The sequence below is a fragment of the Cibotium barometz genome, chromosome 32 (assembly GCF_041138505.1).
Source record: "Cibotium barometz isolate CiBa-2024 chromosome 32, ASM4113850v1, whole genome shotgun sequence".
Taxonomy (NCBI): domain Eukaryota; kingdom Viridiplantae; phylum Streptophyta; class Polypodiopsida; order Cyatheales; family Cibotiaceae; genus Cibotium; species Cibotium barometz.
In genome coordinates, this window is record NC_141077.1 from 46,729,358 (window position 1) to 46,755,637 (window position 26,280).

The 26,280-nt window shown below is 40.6% G+C and overlaps 1 protein-coding gene across 3 annotated transcripts in view; it reads left to right on the plus strand.

Moving 5' to 3' along the window:
- Window positions 1–20,627: 20,627 nt before the first annotated feature.
- Window positions 20,628–26,280, plus strand: part of LOC147620261 (Glyceraldehyde-3-phosphate dehydrogenase-like family protein) — an 82,132-nt gene continuing 76,479 nt past the window's right edge. For all 3 annotated transcript variants that reach the window (XM_086772445.1, XM_086772446.1, XM_086772447.1), the window contains exon 1: window positions 20,628–20,829. In XM_086772445.1, the coding sequence (XP_086628571.1) occupies window positions 20,707–20,829 (123 nt within the window). In that variant the 5' untranslated portion in view covers window positions 20,628–20,706. The remainder of the gene's footprint in view (window positions 20,830–26,280) is intronic.

Below are 26,280 nucleotides of genomic sequence, written 5' to 3' on the forward strand. Positions count from 1 at the left end.
GGGAGAGACATCAATACCTTAAGATCCCGCATGTGTAATCCAATAGAGGGAGAGACATCAATGTCGCTCTGTAGTAGTGCTATCATTGCAAGGAGTGTCCCATTAAGAAGGCTATGGCAAACTAATCCATAACCACTAACACCTCTCTGCACTAGTTGTGGCATTGCCCAGTGAGAGCATCCACCCCAGGTCCATCCCAAGAGCATAAGCCAACTATCAGCATTTGCTAAGCAAGCATCAAAGATGGGCTCTTATGAATATTACCTTTCAATGTTGTGACGAGAATGCAAAATAGGAGGAGAGCCACTCACAAAGCTAGACAAGCTTCAGCTTCTTGTGCTCAAAGGAGGGCACAAAGACCAACTTGATTTCTACCTACCGAGATGAGGTCTTGGAACATGCTAGAGTCACTCCTAAAACTAGAAGATGAAGGTCCAAGAAGTTGGGCCAAGGGGAAGACTGTGTGTGGTGATAGTTCAAGAGGGTTCAAGTGAGGACACAATGTCTAACATCACTTCATCCTCTTTTGAGGAGGAATTGAATCCTTATCCTGACCAAGAAGAACTAGTCATCATAGACCCTAGGAACATGCCTAGAAAATTGGTAGAATATCCCAATCCAATTGAGGAGAAAAGTAAGCTAGAAGTAGCTCAAGAATTAAACAAGGTTATGGTGGCCAACAATGTTTGGAAACATAATAGAGTTTATCAAGCTTCTCCAAGGAGGGTTATGGTGGTTAACATGGTTTGTTGATGCAATAGAATTTATCAAACTCCTCCAAGCAAGGTTACGATAAAATGGTTTGTTGACGCAATAAAATTGATCAAAAATTTACTATACCACAATAAATTGATGGGATTCCCCTCACTCTTGTAATAGAATTTATCAAAGATTTATTATACCACAATAAAGTGCCGAGATTTCCCTCACTCTTGTAATAGTCCACTAACCTTTTGAGAAATGGGGAATTGATTTTATAGGGCTCATTTGCATGCATAAAACCCAAGACCGCTCTACATCATAGTAGCCATAGACTATTTTACTTAAGTGGGTAGAGGCCAAGGATACTGGGAAAGCTAATGCTTTGACTACTACTAAATTCTTGTGAGAGAAATTTATTTCTAGATTTAGGTGTCCATTGGAACTTGTGAGGGACCAAGGGTCACAATTTATCAACAAGGTGATTGATTTCCGCGTGAAGGGTTCATGATAATGCACCAAAAACATTCACCATACTACCTATAAGCTAAGGCCAGGTGGAGGACACCAACAAGATTTTATGTGGCATATAACATCTTATAAAGTGGTAACTGGGTTATACACCATTTTGGTTGACCTATGGAGTTGATGCCATGATGCCTATGGAATATGTAGTACCAAGCCTGAGGATCACAATAATCAGTGAGAGGATGAATGAGAATGATAGAGCTATTAATTTCAAGAAATTGGAAGAAACCATATTATTAGCCATGCATGGTTTGATCATAGAGAAGTTTTGACTTGACCATGGTTCGACCAAAACATTAGGGATAAGGAGATTAAGGAATGTAACATATTTCTTATGTTTGGAATGAAATAAAAAGAAAAAGCTAAAACATCAGGGAATGGGACCATTCGAGATCACAAAAATGACTCCACAAGGGTCTGTGGATTGAAACCATGGATGGCATAGAGACTAATGGGTACATCAAAAGAAGTAAGCTAAAAAATTACTATGGACCTTTTACCCGAGACATGCTGGCTAAAGTTCATAAAAAACGGAAAGAGAAAAAAGAAAAGGAAACAATGAGGAGACAAACCCAAGATGAGACTAAATAAAGAGGGAAAAAAAAGGAAAGAGTGAGGAGACAAGCCTAAGATGAGGCTAAAGCTAGAATAACTAAAGCTAAAATGTGATTTCAAGGAAAAACTCTAGCAGCACAAATATGGTTGCATTACTATCCCTTGAGGATGAGGGCTTGGGTATTTGGGTCTATCGAAAACCATACCACGAGCATCACTCTAATTGACACAGGGGCTATCTTTTGAAACATGAGAAGCTTTGGGTAAACCAAAACTAGAACTTACCCCCAATGATAGGGCTCATAGCTTCCATGCAAGTATGGTAAAGGTTGAAGGAAGTTTGAAGGTGCATATCATTGTTAATAATAACCATGTAGCTCCCAAAAAAGTTTATGTTATGCTTGTAGGAGTTATGGGAAAACAAGTGTTACTAGGGAGATCATGGATTGGTGCAACCAATTGCTCCATTCAATGGAGAGAGAAAAACAATCAGATACAAACAAATGAGTGCCAAGTAATTGTACCGCTCTAGAATCCAAGTACTATGTGGAATGCTCATCTTTTTTTGATACTCAAAGCTTTCCAAAATTAAAGAAAGATCGAAGGATCGATAAGGACCACACCAAAGAGATCTCAATAATGGTAACCCCTTTTGCTTCTTCCAAAAGAACCACCGTCACTTGAGTCATTAGGCTAGAGAGTAATGGATTCCCACTAACCTCTTGAAGACACAAGAGTATTTATAAAGGGAAGAAATAGATCTAGATACCCAAGCAAACAGTGAAAAGATCCATATCTCACATTCATAATAACCTACATCACCGTCGAGATGATCTAAATGGGGAAAGGAACCACAAGCAAGAAGTCATGTTTTGCAGGGTACCTAAGGCCACTCTAATAGCGCATGGATAGTAACATGATGCCACACAAATATGGATACCAAAGAGAGTCCAAAAGCTTGAGAAAGACCAAGAGCACAAAATTATCCAACAACATTAGTTAAGCATCAAAATGAGTAGAAAACAAGCCTAGCAAGGCAAAGATGATTCTACATAAAAAGCCAAAGTACCCTCCACTTGTTTGGAGGAAGGAGAAGATGTAATTGCCATCCTACCAAATGAGGCATGAGGAACTAAAATCATCAATGATCAACCTCACTAGTGAAAAAACAAAGTGGAAGAAAAATATTAATCAAAATCCATCATGGAACCAACAAACCATCTTCATTCAATGGATGGAAGAGGAGATGCAACACTAAGAAACGGAGTTAGAGCACCTTTGCCAGCAATATCTCTTGCGAGACCCAAGGAAGAGACTGGGTACTAGGAAGCCGAGAAGAACAGAGCAAGAGGGGAAGAATCAAAATGAGGAAATCCATGAATATCTCAAGTTTTTCACGCCCAAAAAAGGTGCCTAAAAGCACCATGAGTCATGCTTAGCCCTTCACAATGATTAGGTGAACCATAAAATCATCTCAAAGGCATGAAACTCAAAAGATCATTTGGCATGAAAAAACAAAGAAAATCTTCACACTTTGAATATCTCAAGTTTTTCACGCCCAAAAAGGTGTTCCAAAAGCAGCTTGAATCATGCCTAGCGCTTCACACAATAATTAGGTGAACCATAAAATCACCTCAAAAGCATGAAATTTGAAAGATCATATAGCGTGAGAAACCAGTGGTAATCTTCGCGTCATTAATATCTCAAAATTTTCACACCCAAAAAAGGTATTCCAAAAGTAGCAAGAATCATGCCTAGCCTTTCATAGTGATCAAGTGAACCCCTAAATCACCTCAAAATCATGGAATTAAAAAGATCATTTAACATGAAAAACTAGTGGAAATCTTCATGCCGTGAATATCTCTAGTTTTGCATGCCCAAAAAAGTGTTTCACATCCATCAATCGACCTGACAGAGGACTTTCCCAAGGTCTAACAGTCAACATTTGGTTAATGACCCAAAAAAAAATTCATGCCATGATTATCTAATTCACACATGATTATCTTAAAAAAATAAAACATAAAAACCCATCTTATGTTGACAATTATTGCTAACCTCTTAATGAGTCGGCCACCCCTTTAGTATGATTGTTTGTATTTATACTCTTGTCGTAGCCTTCTTTACGATCACTTTCAATTTTCTCCCCCTCCTTTATCCTACATCAAACTTTTCATGCATTCATCAATTTCGTCCATACCTGCTCTCCTATGATTGTGTCTGAGGCACTAATAGCATCCATATCATTAGGTAGGACTCCTTGGCTTTGTATCTTCTCGTGGTGTTTATTGCGTACATAATGACTTCTGTGTTGATGTGAAGCTTACATAATGATTTCCGTATTGATGTGTATCTTCTCTTGGTGTTTGTTGCTTACATAATGACCTCCATGTTGATGTGAATGAAAACCCCCCAAGTTTGAATTTGTCTGGGAAAACATTTGGGTTGTCGATTCTCTATCTTCTTTATGTCCCAATATAATCAAGTGCTAAATGACTATGGGCCTTGAGCATGGCGTGGAGGCCAAGGTATTAATAGGTGTGAAAAGGGGCCAAAGGTATATAAGACAATTATAGGGCCAAGTTGTAAATAATCAATTTTATCACTTTTACTTAATATCAATCAAGCTTTACTCATGCAAGCTTTCATGGTAACGTTCACCCATGTATGGATTCCATGTAAACGATGTCTCTCATGTTCCCGACTCCAACTTAACGAGTCTCTCTCTTCCTCCCTTCTTTCATTGGTATCAAAGCCATTCCTTTAATCCATTTCTAGTATTTTCTTGATTTTTTTTAAAAATTTCTCACTTGGAAATTTTTCTTAGCATGGGAAAGTGATGGAATTAAGTTCATTTTGGTAGATTTTGGTCAACTTTTGGTACAAGAGTAGAACCCCCAATCCCTCAAGCGAAAGAAAAGCTCACAAAACTCCTTGTAAGTTAAAAGTTCTACTTTTTTTTTTAACTCTAATCTATGGTTTTCTGATTCTTGCTTTTTTAATGAGAATATGGATGTTATGCATCCTCAAGCACAATACTCACCTCACAATGCTCTTCATCAGCCAAATCTACATGGATACCTTCCTGAGTGTTGCCAACCCCCCTGGTATCATTGTCCAAAGACTCCCCAGCACATAATGCATCAAAGGAAAAAACATCCACTTCATTCATCGCAGGTACCAAACCACCATCAAGCTGTCCAAGAAAATCCATAATAATAGGATCTTCCTCCACGCTCTCCACATCCGCATCACAAGCCATCTTCACTTCATCACAAGTCTCTACCCCATCCTCCTCCCTTGTAGAATCTGGCAAAGAATCATAACACCAGTGAAGGCCAGGTTCCAACATTTTGACCTTTCTGCACACAAAAATCCAGATTCTTTCCAACAGCAGTGTCCACAAGCACTTCCAGCTCTTGTAATTCAGGCATCTCTTCACAACCATACAGCTCAGCTGGTTCATCAAGGCTAGCAACTGCCCAAAATTTGAGCAAATTTGGGATACCCAAGACCAAAATTGGGAAAACATTAGGGAAATTTTCACAGGCTCACATTTTTTCTCTTTCTCCTCTTCTTGCTTAATCTTGTGAGAGCTATGGTGCTTCTATTTTCAGCTTTAAGCTTGCCAAATCCTATGGCTTTTCTTAAGGGAAGTATAAGCCTTATTTCAAGCTCCATATGGTGCTCGTTTCTTGTGCGATTTCACGCGTGAAGTTGCAGGCCAACTGTGTATGATTTCATGACATTTTGGAGGTTTTGATTTACAAGATGGCCACTCCAATGCTTGGAAAATACTCTCTATGGTGTAAGCAAATGTTACGTTCATGCAATGCTTCAATCTTTCAAGTTTCTTGGCATTAGGGTTTGAATTCACATTTTGAGAAAATTACTTAAAGATTCTTCTTCACAATGCTTTGCTACACTCATACATGTGATGAGTTGGTGTAAAAGCATGAGATTGCATGAAATTTTGGTCTCTTCTTGCAAATTAGGGTTTTCACTCATACTTTTTGGAGATCTAGGGAATCAAACTTGTGCATATGGCTCTCCTCTACTCATCCATACCCTCATTGCACAATACTGGGAAAGCAATTAGGGTTCCTTGATAAGAATGGGATTTTTGGAAAATCTTCAAGATTAGGTTTTTATGGATTTCATGGAAGACAATGCATAATCTCATTCCCATAATGTCCTGAATCTTTCCATATATTGCTTGATGTTTTTGGAATCTCATGCATGAAGCCATGATCTTTGAGGCTAATTTCTATTGATTTTGGGCATCTTTATGCATAAGTGCAAATGTGCATCAAGTATCCTTGAAGAAGCCAATTGAAGAGATCAACAAAGTATACATTAATAACATTAAACTCTTGTATTGGATCTTTTGATTGGGCATGCAATTATAAGTGCCACATGTAAGCAAACTTGACAATCTTTCATTTGAAGCTTACACATCTCACACATATTATTCCTACACATTAAATTGTAGAATCTAGATATGTGTGAAAGTACTCTTGCAATTGGAGGAGAGGCCAAGAGGAAGTGTGTCACGAACTTTCCATGCCATGAGTGGTGCCGTTGGGAAAGTGGTAAGGAAAGGGATCTAGGTACAAGATGGTGAAGACATGGCCCCAACCCTTGCCTCAGATTAAAACTTGGTAAGGGGGTGAGAAGTGCTTAGCCGCCGGGAGATCAACAAAAGCATCAACGCGCTACATCGAATAGATCATCACCAAGTGGCAATACTTCCATTGGCAAATGTAAATGCAAGGATTAGCAATGGGCACATGTATGGTTTTACAGTGAGAAATTGCTAAGATTGGGCAAATTTGTGACAATGGTTGGATGCATTTACCATGGGCATTGGATATTCTATGATGCTATGCTTTTGGCTAGTGATTTGATGCTTTTATTCATTGAGATATGGCAACAAATACAAAGGAAGTTGAGCCAAAATTTTGACAATTTTTGTAATTTTTGCAGTAGCATAAAACACCAATTCAGTCCGAAACCATTGGGGCTATTGTGAAGTGATAGCTTGAAAGTACTATCCAAGAGCTACATTTGGAGCACTCAAGTGCCCGATTCTGGCACCGATTACATTCCCAACAGGCAAGAGTCACCACTAGGTTAAAACTTGGCCCCTAACAGTAATTCAATTTTAACATTGGAGCATATGGGTGGTTAGTATATATCATAAGATTCTGAACAAACCAAAAACCACTTGATTTGGAAGTCGTTTGCTAGGTCAACCAACATAGTTGACTTTGACCTAAAAGTCAAAATAGAGAATACCTAGCCTTTGACTGAAGTAAAGTGGTTCAAGGAGCGGGTAGTACTAGCCATTAGCAATCTATCAAGCCAGTTCAATCAAGATTTTGACCTATATTCAAGGTTTGAGGATCAATTCTTCATTTTCAACAGTGTAAAAGAAACTCTAAAACAAAGAATATTAGAGCATATAGGAATTGTATTGTTTTGGCATAGTTGGGTAGTACACATCTAGGGCTATCCAACATGAAGAGGGCACGAACATTGATGAGGGATTGGAGCATATCTATAATGAGCTGGTCACCAACGCTCATGTGAATGCAAGTGGGCATGCTAGCCCAAGGTGCAAGGGACATCAGCAAGAAATGAAATGATACACAAGAAATGCTTGAAATGATACGTATGATGCTTCAATCAATCGACCGAAATGCTAGCCCAAGGTGCAAGGGACATCAGCAAGAAATGAAATGATACACAAGAAATGCTTGAAATGATACGTATGATGCTTCAATCAATCGACCGAAATCAAACCCAACAAACCAATGCATTTAGGAGCTTGGTTGAGAACGTGAACAAGAACCAAGCCATTTGTATTGAAAGTATGAACCGGATTCACATGTCATTGCTTGAAGCTGTGTCAAGGGGGGTTCCATCCACAAGCAAAGAGCTCTGGTGGAAGAGTTGCCTACATAAGGTAATGCAAATGTGATGGATCGGGGAAAAGGCTTGAGTACTTCACAACAACTAGGAGACTTCTTCAATCAACACAAGCACTTGGGTGGCAATGAGCATGTGCAATTGGGCAATAAAGAAATTTGCCACCAAAATCATTATCTTTTGGGATTTTTCCTTCACACACTCCATCTACATCACACAGTGATGTGAAAGGGAAGCGTGTGGCTTTCAATTTTACACATGTGGATGAGTCTTGGGATCATAAAGACCCACTCGTGGCTTTCAATTTTACACATGTGGATGAGTCTTGGGATCATAAAGACCCACTCGTGGTGGGGCCATGCATGTGTAATGCCCGAGAGGATGATGATGAGTTCAGAGGCATCAAGGATAAGTTTGTCTTCTATAAAAAAAAGGATCAACAATATACTTCATCCTTGCCTCACAATGAGGCACATAGTCAAACACTCTTTTCTTCAATGGGAGTGATTGGAAGGAGGAAATGCATAATTATCGATGCTAAAACCTCTACGCTAAGATAAAGAGGAGTAATATATGTGAGTTGTTGGTGCCTACACTTGGTCTTCCTCTTGCTTTGAGTGAGGATAGAAGATCTACTATATGCACTCAATGTTGCAAGATTTGGGCTTGAGAAAATGCAAAAGAGGACTTCCATTCACTATCACAGTTGGTCATTTCATAGAGTATGACTATGTGGGTCTTTATACACTCATTGTGGGTGTTGAAGTGGATGAGACACTTGTTATAATTTGGGGAGATAACTCGATGCCGGTTCTTTCTCGACAAGCCACCAATGTATCCGTGGGGTCAATGGGAATATACAAGCTGAAAATGGAAATGCTTGGATCACTTCATAAGTGCGTTAATTGATACATTTTCAGCTTATGATATTATGCCACGAGATCATGAAGACATGATCATTGAGGATGTTTTGGATGTGTATACAATTGTTGTTGACACAAGTGATGGGGCATTTACTTTCACATGCATCTTATGTCACTTTGAGATGCACGGTACATGATTATGTGGTACGCCATGGTATACCACAACATGGTGTGGGTGTTAGTCAAGATTCCTATGAGATAGGAGGATTCAATGCAATGACTGTGGATGATGGAATTTCTCTTACCAACGTGGTGTTGGATTTATGTTCGGATGCACTGTTATGTTTTCCTTTTGATCCGAGTATTTGTAGTAACTATATTGTATGGGATGAGGATCATTGTGGCTTTCCTTTTGATCCGAGAGGTCACATATTTGTTTCATGGCTGGATGCTCTACCTTATTCTTGAGGGAGAATTTCCTTTTGATCTTGATGACACTTTGCAAGAGACTTGGCACAAGAGTATGATGATGGAATGCTTATGTGTACTTTTGGTGATACAAGCATGAAGCCAACTTTGTGTACCTTGTTGCATAATTCTTATGCAAGATGTAAGGGTGCAGACAAAGTCAATGGTAGAGTGGATCATGTTTTGGTGAATAGTGGAAGTACACATAGCTTTTTGTGAACAAGAAGTCATTGTGTGGTCTCAAAGGAACCCATACCTTTGGCAACTTTTCATGAAGTTCAAGTGGCAAATGGGGCTAAAATGGATTGCACAATGATGTGTCAAGATGTAAGCTTGGAGCTCTCAAAGGAGTATACATGCAAAGCTTATTTGCTTGTTCTTGATATCGGACCCATCAATATGGTTCTTGGGTGTGATTGGCTCTCAAGTCTTGGTTCTTTCACTATGAATTTGAAGAAAAGCTTTATGCATTTTGTGTATGGTGAACGAAGCATTACATTCATGTTAGTGAATGCATCAAAGCTTACTTTGATCAGTGCCTCTCAACTTAAGAGAGAGCTCGATAAGATGGGTTACATATATGTATTACAACTTTGCAAGGATGAGAGCATTGATGTCATCAAGGAGGAAGTGCACAAGGGCATGAAAAAGTTGTTGAATGAATACAAGGATGTATTCAACATGCATGGGATGAGTGGTTACCTTTGGCGAAACTTTCTTAGAATAGCACAAATCATGTAAGCATTGTGTCGCCTTTTGAGGCTACTTATGAATGCAAAGTGAATGTGCCAATGGTAATCAATAAAGAGGAGATTGCAAATCAAAATGCAAAGGATGAGGTGGAAAGAATGCAAACCCTGATGCAACAATGCAAGGATAATTTGAAGAATGCTCAAAGGAGTATGAAGCAATATGCTGATGCGCCCATAGGAGATTTGTGGAATTCAATGTGGGTGATTGGGTGCTTTTACGCATACCAAAATCAAGATATGCATCTCTCAAGGGTAATACAAACACCAAATTGGGTCATAGGTACTATGGACCATATAAGATTGAGAGAAGGTTGGGCAAGTAGCTTATAAGCTATTGTTGCTGCCAGCAATCACATGCATACATGATGTGTTTCATGTCTCTAAATTGAATGCATATATGGGACCCATAGTGGAAGTACAAGATGAGTTACCTCCAACGAATGAGAAAGGTATGTTTGAGTATGTACTCGACAAGGTGTTGGGCACTGGAGAAAATGTGTTACGTAACTATTCTTTGGTGGAATACCTAGTCAAATGGAGAAGTTTACCCAACGATGAACCTTCATGACAACCTGCCTCAATCTTGGAAGGTTATGAAGGCATTATGGGTGTATTTAGTGGATCAAATGAGTAGGCATAACAGTGATTTTGCTTGCTAGAATTTCTTGTAAATCACTATTAAAGAGCTTCATACTACTTAGAGATCATGGAACTTGCATTCTAGTATGCACCAATGAAGGCAACTAAAGATGTAGATGTAAGAAGTAATGATGATATCCCACATGTAGAGCAGTAATCTTAGGTATTGGAACTAGAGAGTCCTCTAGTAGTGGATCGATGAGACGGAGGTTGAGAACAGATGCAAAGGATGTAGACACATCATCCCATGGTACTATAGGTGTTGGCATAAATGTATCATGAAAAGGGAAGGAAAAGATAGATCAACATATTGTGCATAATCTATCAGCATATATTTCTTATGTGAATGGTGACTCTAGTGGCTCCAAGTAGAGCCTTGATGAGCTTGGAATTCTATCAATAGCTACTCTTGGTGCACAAAGGACCATGGATATTTTGAGGACACCTGGAAGTGATCCAAGTGTATGAAGGCTACTCAAGTTAGATACCCTATTGACATGCTGAGATATGATGGATATACATCACATCACTACACTTACATGGTTAAACAAATACAAGAAATAGAGCCCACTTCTTTTTAGCAAGCACTTAGAAATAAAAAAATGAGAAGATGCCATGGATGAGGAGATGGCACAATTGGATAAAAACACGACATGAAAATTAGTATCTTTGCCTAAGGTAGTGAGGCTGGTTGGGGTGTTAACACTAGAGGTTCTTCTATATGGATTGGTTGAGGTGGTAACACTAGAGGTTCTTCTATGGGTTGGTTGAGGTGGTAACACTAGAAGTTCTTTCAATAAAATTCATGAGATCAGATGGGGGGGGAAAGTGTTTCTCCAATCAGTTCCGTGATTTCTTGAAAGTGACAAACATCTAACTTTTATCCTTTATGAAATAAACCCACACTTTATCATTAATGAATGTAACATAAAACTTGCAACCTACAATTGTTACAGTCTTGGTCAGTCCCCCCACACATCTGAATGTATAACATCTAATGGCCTTGCAACAATGACATGTTATCATGAAGCAATACTTTACCTCAAGTATGTTCACATCCAAAGTAATCATTTTGCCATTTTTATTACCCTTTGCAACTAAGCGACACTGATTTTTAAAGTCTTCCACAAAACATTCTTGACAATTGAACATCACTTGCAGACCTGCTCAACCATCTGTCCAACAGAAACCAGGTTCTTTGTAATATTTGGAACATGAAGTACATATGCCAAGTACTTCATTTTACCATCATGTGCATAGACATGTGCATAGACAATGGCACTTTACCAACATGCGCAATGGGATGCACAATATCATTGCATGTTTTTATATAACCTAGTTTTTCTATTTTTTACGTGTCTCTAAACCACTCACCATGATTGGTCATGTGGTTAAAGGCATCATGATCCACATATCAAACATCTCTAGATAATAACACATCTCTTGTTGTGGAGTTGAGCATATGCTGCATCACAAACAACTACTCACTTCTGACATCACCATGAGTTTGTGCCACATTAATAACACTCTATGCTATTTGCACTTTGAGTTATTTGCCATGTGCCCTGGTTTATGCCATAATAATAACACTCCATGCTACTTACACTCTCATTTCTTTGCTAACACCTTAGCCCCTCTAGCTCCCCCTGTCTCTAGAGTGGCTTCTTCCACTTGTTTCTACATTTGAATCCTGTTGTTGTTGATGCCCATGATTTTTATTTCTAAAACAGTCTCCACCTTGGCCTCTAGATGATGATCTTCCTTTGCCTCTACCTGTATCTGAGTAGAAGGCCTACTTATTTGAGCTTCTAGAGGATGAACCTCTCCCAATATTCATCTCCTCACGGATGAGAAGAGCAATCAATTCCTGAAAATCACGAAAGTTATCTCGAACTCCAATGGAGGTCTAAAACTAGTTGTATTCTTTGCCAAGACCATTCAAGATCACAGATACCATATCATCATCATCTACTGGTGTTGTAATAAAAGCAAGGGCATCTGCAAGCTCTTTAACCTTCACTGAGTAATCATTTATACTCAGCTTTTCCTCTGGTCACATTATGCAACTCCTAATTAAGCTCCATCTTCTGAGCTTAGGTGTTTGTGTTGCACATCTTCACCAACATCCCAAGTCTCCCTTAGGCATTTATGCATCATGTATATGCACAATCATAGAATCTGTCACACTGGTAGAAAACCAATATAGCACCTTTCTGGCCTTTTGTTGCCATGCTTTATATGCTCGCACTTGTTGAGGGGTCAAGTTTTCTTTAGCAATCTCTAACTCCTTTTCATTACATGTGTGATGAACTCCCAATATCCTTTTCCCATAAGAAAATTGGTCATCCTAAACTTCCATGCCTAGAAGTTATTCTTGTCTAGCTTTTCACTCACGATTTGTGATAGACTGTCAAACATATTTATTTATAGCAACTTACCAAATAGTGCTTGCAAGAAACCTTTTGCACTTGCAGCAAATTTGTAATCTTCAACAGTAATGGTACTGTAAATATGTTATAATGCCTCTGTATGTGAACCAGTCACATACATGCACATTCGCCAACACCTGCAACACTTAGATTCTCTGCACGGACTGTCTTGTAATCAAATTTCTGTTGTAACTTTGCATTGAACCAAAAATTGGGCATATACAATCAAAATCGACAGACACTTCCCAGAGTGCTTGTTGTAGAAAAAATCAGAGCCAAAATGTGGCCCAAAACGTGCACAAAACACGTAAAAAATTAGTTAGCTATGTTAATTCCACACAATATGGTCTTCTTCCTTCACCTAGGAGGATGTCTCATTCTGAGACAATGACTTCCTATCTACCTGTACCATCAACAACGGATATAAACCTGTAATGCCACTATATGTGAACCAGTCACATACATACACATTCACCAACACTTGCAACACTTAGATTCTCTACTACACAAACTATCTTGTAACCAGAGTTAGGATGCAAACTTTGCACTGAACTAGAAATTGGGCATATATAGTCAAAATTGACACTTCACATAGTGCTATGCCCGAACTATGTCAAAACACATAAAAATTTAGTTAACTATCTTAACTGCACACAATATGGTCTTCTTTCTTCACCCAGGAGGATGTCTCAATCTGAGACAAAAACTTGCATATCTGCTTGTAGCTTTCACAATAGCTACTACCAAAGGTGTTGCTCCAAAATCAAAGAGAGAAAGAGATGGAAATAGCCTTACTTGTGTACCGCTTCCTTGCTTGCCTTGTTCTTGCCTCTTGCTTGCCTCCTTAGCTCTCACACAAACTAGAGCTTTGATACCAAAAAGAGAATGTGAGGGAGAGGGAGAGCTTTAGTTCCTTGCAAGTAACACACAAAAGAGAGAGAGCAAGACACAAGAGAGAGATGGGTGGCTGAATTTTATTATATCTTATTCTCTTCTCTATAACCATAAACTAAAGGAATAAGAGTACATACAATAAGGGAAAGTACTCTCCTACTATAACATACAATGGCCGGCGGTCCATAGTGTGAACCCGAGTACATGAGCTGGTGTTATAACTATGCCATAACTCTAGACTCCAAGTGGCTGTCACACAATCTGTTGCCCCACTGATAGCATATCAACCATAATCTCACTAACCATGCCAGTGGCATAAGTGCGAAAGTAATCACCCAAGTGAATCATCAATGTCCGCCAGCACTAGTTAAGCTCGATATCTCAACATGTTCTCGTAGACCTCATGTCCTTGTCTGGGATAGCGCCCAATGATAATGACCATACCATCTTTGTAGATAGCTCACTTGCCCACTCTATGAGCCTTATGAACTATCACCAATGTCGGTATGTCACCTATCCTGGGGGTGAGATCATCTCCTATGTACACTTATGTGCCCTTAAGGGCAACCCATCTCTCTAAGAAAGCTTGTCTATTGGTGGCATCAGTGAATCTAATGATGAGGGGCTGCTCTCGTGTCATATCCTTACATGCCCTCCATGTATCTACAAAGAGGAGGCAATCCCAGTCTTGGGAGAAGCCCCCACTTGTATAGCCCCCGCGCACTCCCACATGGAGGGCCCTATCCTTCTTGTGTTTCTCCCTCTTGAGAGTCTCGTGTATGATGCTTTGTGGGGGTCTGTGCTTCTTCACCACCTCCATCCAATCTTTCTTGGTGGTCTGCAGTTCCGCTTGTAGCTTATCACTAGCAACCTTTAGCTACTCCAGGTCCATTCTTAGACCCTCTTGAATTTTCAATTTCCCTTTCTCCACTAAATAGTCCTTAACCGTAGCCTTTAGGGCTTCTATTTCTGCCCGGAGTTCCCCTATAAATGGGGTAATCTTTAGCATTGCCTGTTGTTGCATCTGGGTCTCTTTTAACATCCGAATCTCCTTCACCTAGTGGTTCACCTTTGCTACCAATTCTTCAATCTTGTTATTCTTGTCATATATCTCCTTGCAACTATTTTTCATGTTGGTTCATGATCCTGTCTAGCACCTTCTTCTACTCGCCAATGCCTTCTTGGTGTTGTCCTCCATAGTCTTGATGTATGCCTCCAGCTCCTGTAGCTTCATCCTGGCTATTTTCCCCTAGTTTGCTGCCTCGGGGGCCTGACCAAGGGTGGGTGGGATAAAGGGGCAGGAGGGCACTCAGGTGGATAACAAAGATCATTGCAACTAACGTGCGACAACACAGAGGGCAGCGTAGTGGGTAGGCACATGCGGTAGTAATAAGGGGGCAGTGTAATGGGTAGGCATGTGTACAACAAGGGGTACAAGTGCAGTGATGGGCGAAAAGTGCTAACACCAGCAGTGTGATGAGCAGGGCAAGGTGCATAGGTTCACGCCATCACTAAAATGAGAGAGAGAGAGCGAGAGAGAGAGAGAGAGAGAGAGAGAGAGAGAGAGAGAGAGAGAGAGAGAGAGAGAGAATTTATGTGTATGAGATAGTGTATGTGGGGAGAGAGTGTGCATTTGCATTAGTGCATATGCGGGTGTGTACATGTGTGTGAGATAGTGTATGTGGGGGGAGAGAGTGTGTATTTGCATTAGTACATGTGCGGGTGTGTACATGTGTGTATGGGTGTGTACGTGTGCATGCGTGCATGCATGTGTGTGTGTGTGTGTGTGTGTGAGAGAGAGAGAGAGAGAGAGAGAGAGAGAGAGAGAGAGAGGGGGGGGGGTGCATGTGTGTGTGTATTTTTATTTAAGTTTATAAATGCACATATATATGTTACACACACACACACACACACACACATATGTTATATATATACAAATATACATTCACACACACACATACACACACACACACACACACACATGTATGTATGTTTAATATATCTATCTATGTTATCTATTATGTGCAAGTTTTTGGGAGAGGAGAGGATACGTGGCAGTTGGAAGAGGGCCAAGTGTTGGGGTAGGGGAAAGAGAGAGGGAGTTGTGATGGGGGAGAGAGAGAGAGAGAGAGATGAGAAATAGGGGAGAGAGAAGAGTCTAAGGGTATGTTGAGAGAAGAATATTTAAATAAATAATATAATACAAAAATATATAGATAAATAATAAATAAGTATAAAATATATATAATAACAATATGTAAACATATGATAAGTAAAGATAATATATATATATATATATATTATCTCTGCTAATTTATTATAGTATAATGTTATATATATATATATATATATATATATAATACATAAGTATAAATAAGAAAGTTAAAGACACATATATATATAAAGTAAATATAAAATATTATATTATAAATATAAAAATATTATTTTAATTTATTATATTATAATAATAGTATAAAATATAATATAGTAATGGTATACAAATTAATATACATATTGTATTAGTACTATGATATATAAACACATTCACGCACACACGTACACATTCAAACGCACATATAGAAATAAAAACACACTCTCTTTGGAAGGAGAGTAATAACAGAGGTGTTCAACGGAGAGATTATTAGAAGGTAGTGACGCGTATGTGGACAGGCATGGGTGTGAGTGGGCATTACTTCACGCGTGTGTGGGACGCATGTCCCCGTATGCCAATCAGAGGCTTGCATGCATGGAGGGGACGTGGGTGCAGCAGACGGGGAATTATGTGGGGGGCTAGGGGTTGGAGAGTTCTGAGGACACGAAACGGCTGTATGATCTGGATGATGAGGAGAGGAAGCGCACCGGACTGGGTAACGGAGAGGCTCAACGCGCAGTCTTAGTGGGCTTAGATGAGAGACATGAAGGTATGTTCGAAAGTCTCTCCTAACCTTGTTAGGAGTCAAGTTGGCCTCTTCTCCTTGTGCAGTGTGATCATTTCTATTCTGGTAGGCCGCCCTCTAAAGTTGACATTGGCAAATGGTTGCAAGATGACATCTTTCATGATAGGGTGTTATCTAAGGCCTTTTATTTAGGAAAGGGGTTTTTCGATATTCTATTCACTAAAGGCCAAGCAGTTTCGATATTCTGTTCACTAAAGGCCAAACAGTTTCTGAGCTTTTTGCAAGGGCGCCTCTATTCATAGACTAGTGCATGTAATGCCTTTTGATCCTCTTTTTGATGTAAATAAAAGCCTACCCTATTTGGGTTAAGATAGATAACTTGCCCCCTTGGCTAAGGCCTGCGTTGAGTGAGATCGCTAGCGCTATTGGTCCGGTTTTGTATTTGCCTAAAGATGATGTTGGAGGTCGTCAGGCCAATAATATATGTATTTGGAACACCATGGTGGAAACCTCCAAGACCTTAGAGGTTGACTTAGGAGAGTTGGGTACGTTGGAGCTGAACCTGAAATTTAATTCCTAAGGAGGCAATTGAGAGACTTAAAAAGAGAGGAACTTCCCAAGGCTCTTGGAGGCATTTTGCTAATGGGATGCATGGAATAATGAAGGGGGGTTGGGAAACTGAGAGCTGAGGAAAAAAGATAGGAAAGGAAGAGATGGAGTGAACTTCTCGAGATCCTTCAGAAAAAGAGACAAATAGGGAAACTTACAAATGAGGAAACTGTATTTTAAGTGTCAAACATGCTTGAAGGGTGAGGATGAAAAATGTATCAGGAGAGAGGATAGCAGATATAAATGGAAAACCTTTAATAATATTAGAAAACATGATAGGTATCTTTTCAAAATGGCTGAGAAGAAAAATTGCAAGGAAATAATGAGAAGGGTATTGGATGAAAATGGGCAAGGAGTGGAGGGAATTGGCTTGATTACAAAAAAATGGGTGGAATTCTTGGGCTCCACTCTTAGCCTGAAAGAATACTGCTCATGCAGCTTCTAAGTTGAGAGAAAAATGTTAGGACTAATTAACAATGGAGTGAATCCTAATAAAGCCAAGTGGCTTGAGAGAGATATTGAAGCTAAAGAATGCTGGGTAGCCCTTCAAAAGCTAGGGAGAGAGAAATCACCTAGGTGGGATGGTTTGTCATTAGAATTCTTCATTGCATCTTGGCCATCATTAAAGGACTTAGTGTGGAAAATTTGCAGAGAGGCTTTCATATTAAGCAGCCTGGAAAAGGACTTGAAGGAGGGGTTGGTGAAACTCATTCCTAAACAAGCAACTTGTGTGATAAATTTAATCACTAGAGACCCATTACCTTCTTGATTGTTATATATAAAATCCTAGACAAAAATATTTCTATAAGGATTACCCCTGTCCTCCAAGAAGTCATCTCCAAGAGGCAATAGGGCTTCATAAAAGGTAGGTTAATCTATGATAACATTTTATGCTGCTATGCTAGGGAAAGATTTAGCTTTGAGAACACATCAGAAGTGTATATTATTACAGCTAGATCTTGAGAAGGCTTATGTGACAGGGTGCATTGGTCATTTGTGGCTAGGGTGATGGAAAAATTTGGGTTTGGTGTTAGGATGGCTACATGCATATATACCCTTACATTGGGAGGACACTCTAAGTTTATGTTGAATGGGAGGGTGGTGCAAGGGTTTGAGGTGAATAGGTCAGTAAGACAGGGCTGTCCTCTTGCTCCCCTATTATTTGCTATTGCTTCTCATCCTTTGATAGTGGCATTGGAAGATGCTTATGCTGCTGAAGGGAGGGTAACTGGATTGAAGCTGAGTAATGATGAGTAGCTAATTATACAATGTTTTGCAGGTGACTCTTTACTCTTTTTGAAAGCTGATAACGATAATGTGAGACATGCTTTATGCATTATTTAGGAGTTTGTAAATGCCTCTAGGTCTAAGTGCAATATACATAAGTCCAAAATAATAAGTCTATCTGAGAATAATGACTTTGATTTAGAAAGATGGGGATGTGAGGTTATTAAGAGGGGACAAATTGTCAGACATTTAGGGGTTCCTTTTGGGGTAGAAGTAACAAACATACAACTGTCTGACTAGGCCCTAGAGAGATTTTGCTTAAAGCTTAAAAAATGGGAAGGCATCAGAATTCCATTCCATGATAGGGTGGCTATATGCAATACTGTGCTAAATGCTTACATTATGTTTTTATGCCTTGTGCTAGAATTTGGTAAGTGCCATTGGTAGAAGATTGTGAGGCCCATAAGTGATTTCCTATGGAGAAATGGAAGTTCTAGTAAGAAGGTCTTGAGATGGCTTACATGAGATAGATTACCGAAGACTGAAGGAGGCATTGGTATTCTGCATCTCCCTTCTCAGACTGTAGCAAGGATGGCTTTACTTCTTCCTAAGTGTCCTCATCAACAAAAGGAGATATGGACTAAGATGTTGAAGGAGCTTGTAGATGCCTCCCATATTTACTTTGAGGGTAGATGGCAAGGACTAGGATGGAAGGATAAACTCTTTTCTTATGCTCCTCTTAAAATCACAGGATCTTGCCTTTGTAGAATGCTTTGTAGCAGCAAATGGAAAGAGGCTTTGGGGTTGATGGTTTGGGATGGATGTTGCAGAGCTTCAAGAAATTCTCTCTTAAGCTTGGGGATTTGGTGGACCCACAAATTCAACCCTTCTTTAGCTCTTCAGGATCCTAGAACAGCTAAGAACTTGAATAATAAAGGGCTAAGGAGACAGTCTAACTACTGGGATGAGACTTCAGTAGGGTGGAAAGAACCTGAACAACTAGAAGAGGAATTTGGAGTGTCTTCCACGGACTAAGTTAGTTAGACAGGTCATGGAGGAGCTACAAAAGGGTTGGACATCTACAGCCTTTGATGAATCCTGTTGGTTAAAGGATTGGGTTTGGTACAATGGTGTAAAACTGGACAGAGGGGCAACAAAGGATTTATATAAGGAATTAATAAAAAGTGAGGAAAATGTAAATTACTGCAATAAAATCTAGATATCAAAAAGCTGGAGAGAGATGGAAAGCAATATGGGAGATTGATATCCCCACAAAATCCCAGGTATTTCTTTGGAGAGTATGCATGGAACCTTTACCCATTAGGATTAAGCTGCTTCAGAGAAACTTCACCGTTGTTGTCCCAAGTGCAAGATTGCCCTTGAAGATGGGAAACATGCCTTTTGGGACTGCCCTGCTATCAGAGGTACTTGGACCAGAATCGGAAATGGGTCTGCTAGAATACATGGATCCAAGGCCAATGGGGGGACTGGATTTTAGGGAGAGATGGTCAGCTATTGATGGACATGCTAATTTTAATTTTCAATATAATCAAGTTCTGCTGTCTTTGGGAGATATGGAATATGTATAGTTTTTCAAAGAGTAATTGATCCAGGGATAGATGTGACAGAGTTAATGCATAAATGTATATACATGTGCTGGTCTATTTACTATGTGAATAAGCTGAATAAGGAAGAGATGATGCAGATGATTCAGGCTCTGCAAACAACCATAACTTGATTCCTATTCCCTCTAGGGAGACTTTCATACATACTGGACTGAGCCTAACAAGTGTTTCTTTATGTTTTCAGAAAATTATAGGGTTATATTTGAAGCCAAAGCCAATGAAGTTTAGACCAAAGATCAGAAGGTGGGACCGCAAAGTGAAACATATTGTCTACACTTATGTGGCCTTTATAGAGGACCCAGTTAGAACCTAACCAGTAGTTAAAATTTGGACAAAGAAGGGTGAAGTTTTAGAGAAACAGTCTCCTAAAGGCTACACTACTGAAGCCATGATTGAGGCTTGTATTCAGTTAGGGTATCACATCTTATGAGGACAATCTTCTTTTGGTCTTTGGTTTGTGATTTGCTAAATAGGGTCTGAATGTAATGATGTAAAGCTTCTATTGGTCCCCCCCCCCTCCCCCCCAAAAAAAAAGCACACTCTGTTTCATTCTCTTTGCTTCTCTGTTTCCTTGCTAGCTTCCTTCCTTCCTTATGGCCGAGGGTCCAGCGTCCTCTCCAAAGAAGAGCATACCCATTGTCCTACTTGGTTGTGGGGGCGTTGGCCAGCAGTTGATTTCGCACATCCTTGACACCCGCACACTGCATGCTACCCAGGTATTGCCACTTACTCGCCTTCCAAAGAATCAGCTAGAAATTACTTATCAGAGTGTGTTACTCATCAATAGTAAAGATAACTTCGTTTTTTGTTGTTGTTGTTGTTTGAAAAAACACGTACACAATATTTTTGGATGTGGGGCTTGAGCACATACATCACACGCAAGAGGCCAAACTGGATAACCCTAGCTCAAGAAACCAAAGTGAGTGGAAACACAGAAGGTTTAGGGAATGGCTGACTGGAGCTGTTCCTGGCCGCCATTTGTCCTCAGTGGCTGACTGGCTGAGAACTCAGTGAGGCTGGAATGGATTTTGAGGCAGGTGAGTAGAATTCTGACAACTCAGTGGCTAGGACAGATTCAGAGGCAGGCTGCCATGTAGAAAATCTTCTGAAATTTGGATGCAGCTACTCTTGAGAAAGATGAATCAATTGGATGGTGGAGATGTATTTTCCATTGACTGAGGACAATGACAAATAAGAGAACAACTGGTAGAATATCACATTGGAGATTGGTACAGTGTCACTAGTAGGGACACGATGTGATATTGCCAAATTGGATTTGATGTCTCATGGGGTTAGTTGTTGGAAACATGGCCAGGTCCAAGAGGGAGTGAGTGAGAGTGGAAGGAGAGGTGGAGAGATCAAGCCATGGTGTGTGGATCCATAGACATGGATATGGAAGAGAGAGAGAGAAAAAGGAAGAGAGGGAGATGTAACAACACAAGAGAGCTTTGACAACAACACAATGATTGTATTATCACACCATGTACAATGCTTTTATAGGCACCAAGGCCTTATCTTTTGACCCATATTAAGAGATGCTTCACATCTAATGTGTTTACACCAAAAGACTAAAGAAACTCCGACTATTCTAACATCCCCCCTCGGAGCGAAGAAGTTGGTGAGACCTAGATGCAAAAGAAGCAACCATCCTCCAACTCCATCACATCGCCGCAGAGACTGACCGCACCTCTTTTGCCATGCTATTCCCTCAATTAGCTTATGACCAATGCTGGGATTATTGCTTAGTCACCCCTTTGACTCCTAACTGGGATAAGAATACATCTTTGCCTTTTATAGCATCAAGGCTTTACAACAATTCCAAAAAGACATCCAAAATATTAAGATTTTGGGGGACAACCTAGGGAGAGAATCCTTGACTCAACAAAAACTAGGAAATAGATAATCATGGAGGGATTAAGATCCCCCCCTCGAACATATGTCGTTGAAGAGTAGGAATCCTTTTTCGGCGACATTTCCAAGCAATGGATGCTTGGGCCATCCTTTTAGGCCCATGGGCCAGGACAAAGCACCTGGATGTAGATGTGTTCGATGAAGATGTGAATGTCGATGCAGAACACATGTGACTTGAGACATGCATCAATGCTAAAAGATTCCATAACTCCATGGAAGAAGTATCTCAGCATCATAGATTGAAGCACTTGTTGGTGCATTCCTTGCTTCCTCCTTGAAGGAAGCAAAACGCTGAAAGAAAGATTAATCCATTGAATATCCATCTGAAAGGTACTTCACATGTTGATGAAGTAGATGAAGTTGATTGCTGATTTGCGCCTCCTTTTCATGGGTATCCCGCTCTTGTATGCCTCTAGGCTTCAAATCTCTTGTAGAAGACCCCTTTGAATGGACTGTTATGCCGTAGGTTCATGTCATCTTTGTGTAGCATGATAGTGGTCCCACATGATGAAAAACGCTGACTTTATGCTGGTTACAGCATGGGACACTTCATGGAAGAAAAATGCTTTGATCAAATAGCTGATAACAAGGTTGGAACCACAGCACATGGGGGCGGCTGATATGGACTGGTCATAGCAAAGAGAAATGCTGCTATAAGGTGGCTGCTAGGTGTTGCATAGAGGTGTCTATGTGGGATGGTCTGCAGACCTGAAAACGCAGCCCATGATGGCTATAGTGAACTGGATCAACAACAAAACTAACAGCTACAGGGCCGAGAAGCGGCGGCTGATTCAGAGCTCAAAACACAGCATATATGGATGCTATATGGGCTGCACAGGTGGGCTAAGAGAGGCGCTCATGATGGGAAAAAACGCAAAAACCCTAAAAAAACGTAGAAATCCTAAAAAATGCAAACTCTAAAAACACAAAAGGGGAGAAGGTGAAGCATGGCGATGGAATGGAGCCTAGCTTTGATACCATGTTGGAAACATGGTCAAGTGAGTGAGTGGAAGGAGAGGTGGAGAGATCAAGCCATGGTGTGTGGAAGCATAGACATAGAGAGAGAGAGAGCGAGCAAGCGAGAGAGAGAGAGAGAGAAATGAAATGATATATTAACGTCTTCAAAAGGCCAAAATGACCTATGAGACCAAAAAGGTTACATTAATTGGTGGATCTGATACAATGTCTGTGTAAGGAAAGCTAAAAACAATTAAGAGAGAGAGAGAGAGATGTAACAACACAAGAGAGCTTGCACAACAACGTAATGGTTGTATTAAGTGATAATACTCCCACCATGTACAATGCTTTTTTAGGCACCAAGGCCTTATCTTTTGACCCTTAATAAGAGGTGGTTCACACCTAATGTGTTCACACCAAAAGACTCAATAACCCTTTCACACTACTGAGACTTCGACTATGTTACATACGGAAGCTCTGGGAATCTTCTTTCAGCCACATCTTGGAACATGCTGTTGCAAAAACGCAAACAAAAAAGAGAAATGAAATGATATATTAACGTCTTCAAAAGGCGAAAATGACCTATGAGACCAAAAAGGTTACAACAATTGGTGGATTTGATACAATGTCTGTGTAAGAAAAGCTAAAACAACTAAACAACTAACTGAAACTGAAACAACAACTATGAGGAAAAGTAAGGTACTAGGAGCTCCTAATGGATAACATCTGGGAAGGAAAACTCCAGCAACAAAGGTAAGCATCATATACATCACTATCCAAAGATGTCTCTCATCGGTTGATGGCGGATATCCTCAATGTCCTCCATGGTGAGTACTCTGACTAGACGTCTCCCATGCCGTGCTATTATGGCCCTGATCCTCTGTTGTAGTCTCCGTCGGTGTCGAGATGGGCCTCTCATCTTGGGGCGCCTGGACTACCCCAGCTCTATAGCCCGATCAATCAGTGTACCTCTGGTGCGGCTATACTCTGGGGCTAGCTGCAATGCCTGCTGGCCTGACTGCTCAATCTCTGGTCAAAAGAAGTCTGTAATTTGTCTCTGTAGGTGTCTCTCCCTCTCTGATCCCCTCCCTCTCAAGAGACCCTCTCTATGTCTACGCAGCTCCAGCAAGTATAATCCGAGGCATCTCTGATTCTGGTATCTCATGACTCTGGAGAGTGGTCCGAAACCCTCTCTGAACAGGCAGTGAAAACGGCCTCGTATCTCATAATATACTTGACAGAGAGAGGGAGAGAGAGATAGATGAGTATTCAGTATATCATATAGTACAAAAAGGTACAAGAGTCCTTGCAGCCATAGGTTGCCTTTTGGAAAAGGTGTAAACCCTAACTCTATGGTCCTAGTCTATGACCCAACCAAATGTTGGAATTAGGGTTAGGGTTGCAACAATGTACACACACAAGATAGAGAAGCTCGAGAGCACACAAACTCACTAGATTAGAATGAACAAATGTGTGCCAGATATAAAAGATAAATACACACCCCAAAATGAGTAGATAAGAGGACGTACATACACACGGGAGAAAAAACTTCCTAGTGAGAAAAAAAGTGCCCCAGCGGTCCTAAGTGTGTTCACACACATCACTACTATATAATGCTACAAATCCCCCCTAGACTGATGATGCGAACATGTAGAGGGTATGGCCTTTCAATCCTGAAAAGACAGTAAGTCCAAAGCTTTATGAAAAGCTTTGAATTTTTCACGAGGAAGAGCCTTCGTGAATAAATCTGCCATGTTGTCATGTGTAGGCACATAGACCAAGCTGATCACTGTTGCAGAGAGTCTTTCCCTGATATAGTGGTAATACACCTCATTGTGCTTAGTGCGAGCATGAAACATTGGGTTTCTCACAACCGCTAATGTGCTTTGGCTGTCAGTGAAAATCGTAGTGCTAGACGATTGTCCAACACCTAAATCAGCCATAAGACGTCTTAGCCACACACACTTAACTGTAGTTTTAAACGTTGCCCTGTACTCAGCTTCACAGCTAGAAGTGGTCACTGTAGACTGCTTCTTGCTGAGCCTTGATATACATGAATCACCAAGGCGAAAGCAAAACCCACTAGTGGACACTCCTGTGTCATAACATCCAGCCCAATCCGAATTGCTGAAAGCATGCAGCTGTGACTCACCCCCCTTTGGATAAAATAATCCAAAATACTGTGCCCTGTAAATAGCGGAAAACCCGCTTAACGGCCTGCCAATGCTTCGCACCTAGACTATGCATAAATCCGCGTAACTGTGAGACCGCATACTGTATATTTGGTCTCGTGTCACACACATAAAGAAGGGATCCAACAACCTACTGATACAAACTAGCATCAAAAGAGTCTCCTGCATCTTGAAGACTAAGTCGAGTCAGAGTCACATGGGGACGGGGACGGGGACGGGGTCGGGAACGGCAAAAAAAACCTCTTTTTTAAAAGCAATTTAGGAGTTGTATGCATGACATACATATAGAGACACACTTTGAACAAAATTTTACACCGAATAGACAAAAAAACAAGAGTCATTTTGAGCAAAATGCGCTAATAAAACATCGATGGCACACTGATTATGTGATTGATAGTCTGATAGATACAAAGAGATAAGTACATGCCTCATGGGCAGTGAGGGTTACAAAAAAGAGTGGGTACAAAATAGAGATACTAGATAGATCACAATAGATCATGGCCATTGGCAGTGGGCACAAAAAAGGTGAGATGGCTCAAGGCTCAAGAGTCAAGCCTCAAGCTCCTGAAGTGCTAGCCTCGCGGGAGGCTTGGAAGTCGAAGTCGTCGATGCCATTTGAAGTAGCTCCTCCTCTACCTCCTCAAGATGCTCCTGAGCTGCAGGATCCTGCTGTGCCATCTCCCATTCGGTGAAGGGATCCGCCTTCCCTGTTGTTGCTGTCGCACATAGCATGTGCAAGTTAGCGCTCACAAAAACCAAATCACTTGCCCTTTGCACTTCAAGGCGGTTCCTCTTCTTAGAGGCAATGTGACTGTAAACGCTCCAAAGTTGCTCCAAGCAACTAGAGCTCACAGCCTGGCTAAGGATGCGAATAGCCAAGCGCTGCAACTCCGGCCCATTTGATCCGTAATCCTCCCACCAAAGAGGAGACCCAATCTTGAGGCGGTCAAGCTGTGCATCTGAAACCGGCCTCTGATAGAAAACCAGAGTGCGGTAGGAGCAATCACCCGTCCACTTGTAGTCTAGATGATAAACAAAACACAGATTGGGACTAGAATGCCCAAATCTGAATACACAACGACACCTGTTGGCCCCAAAGCTTGGCGC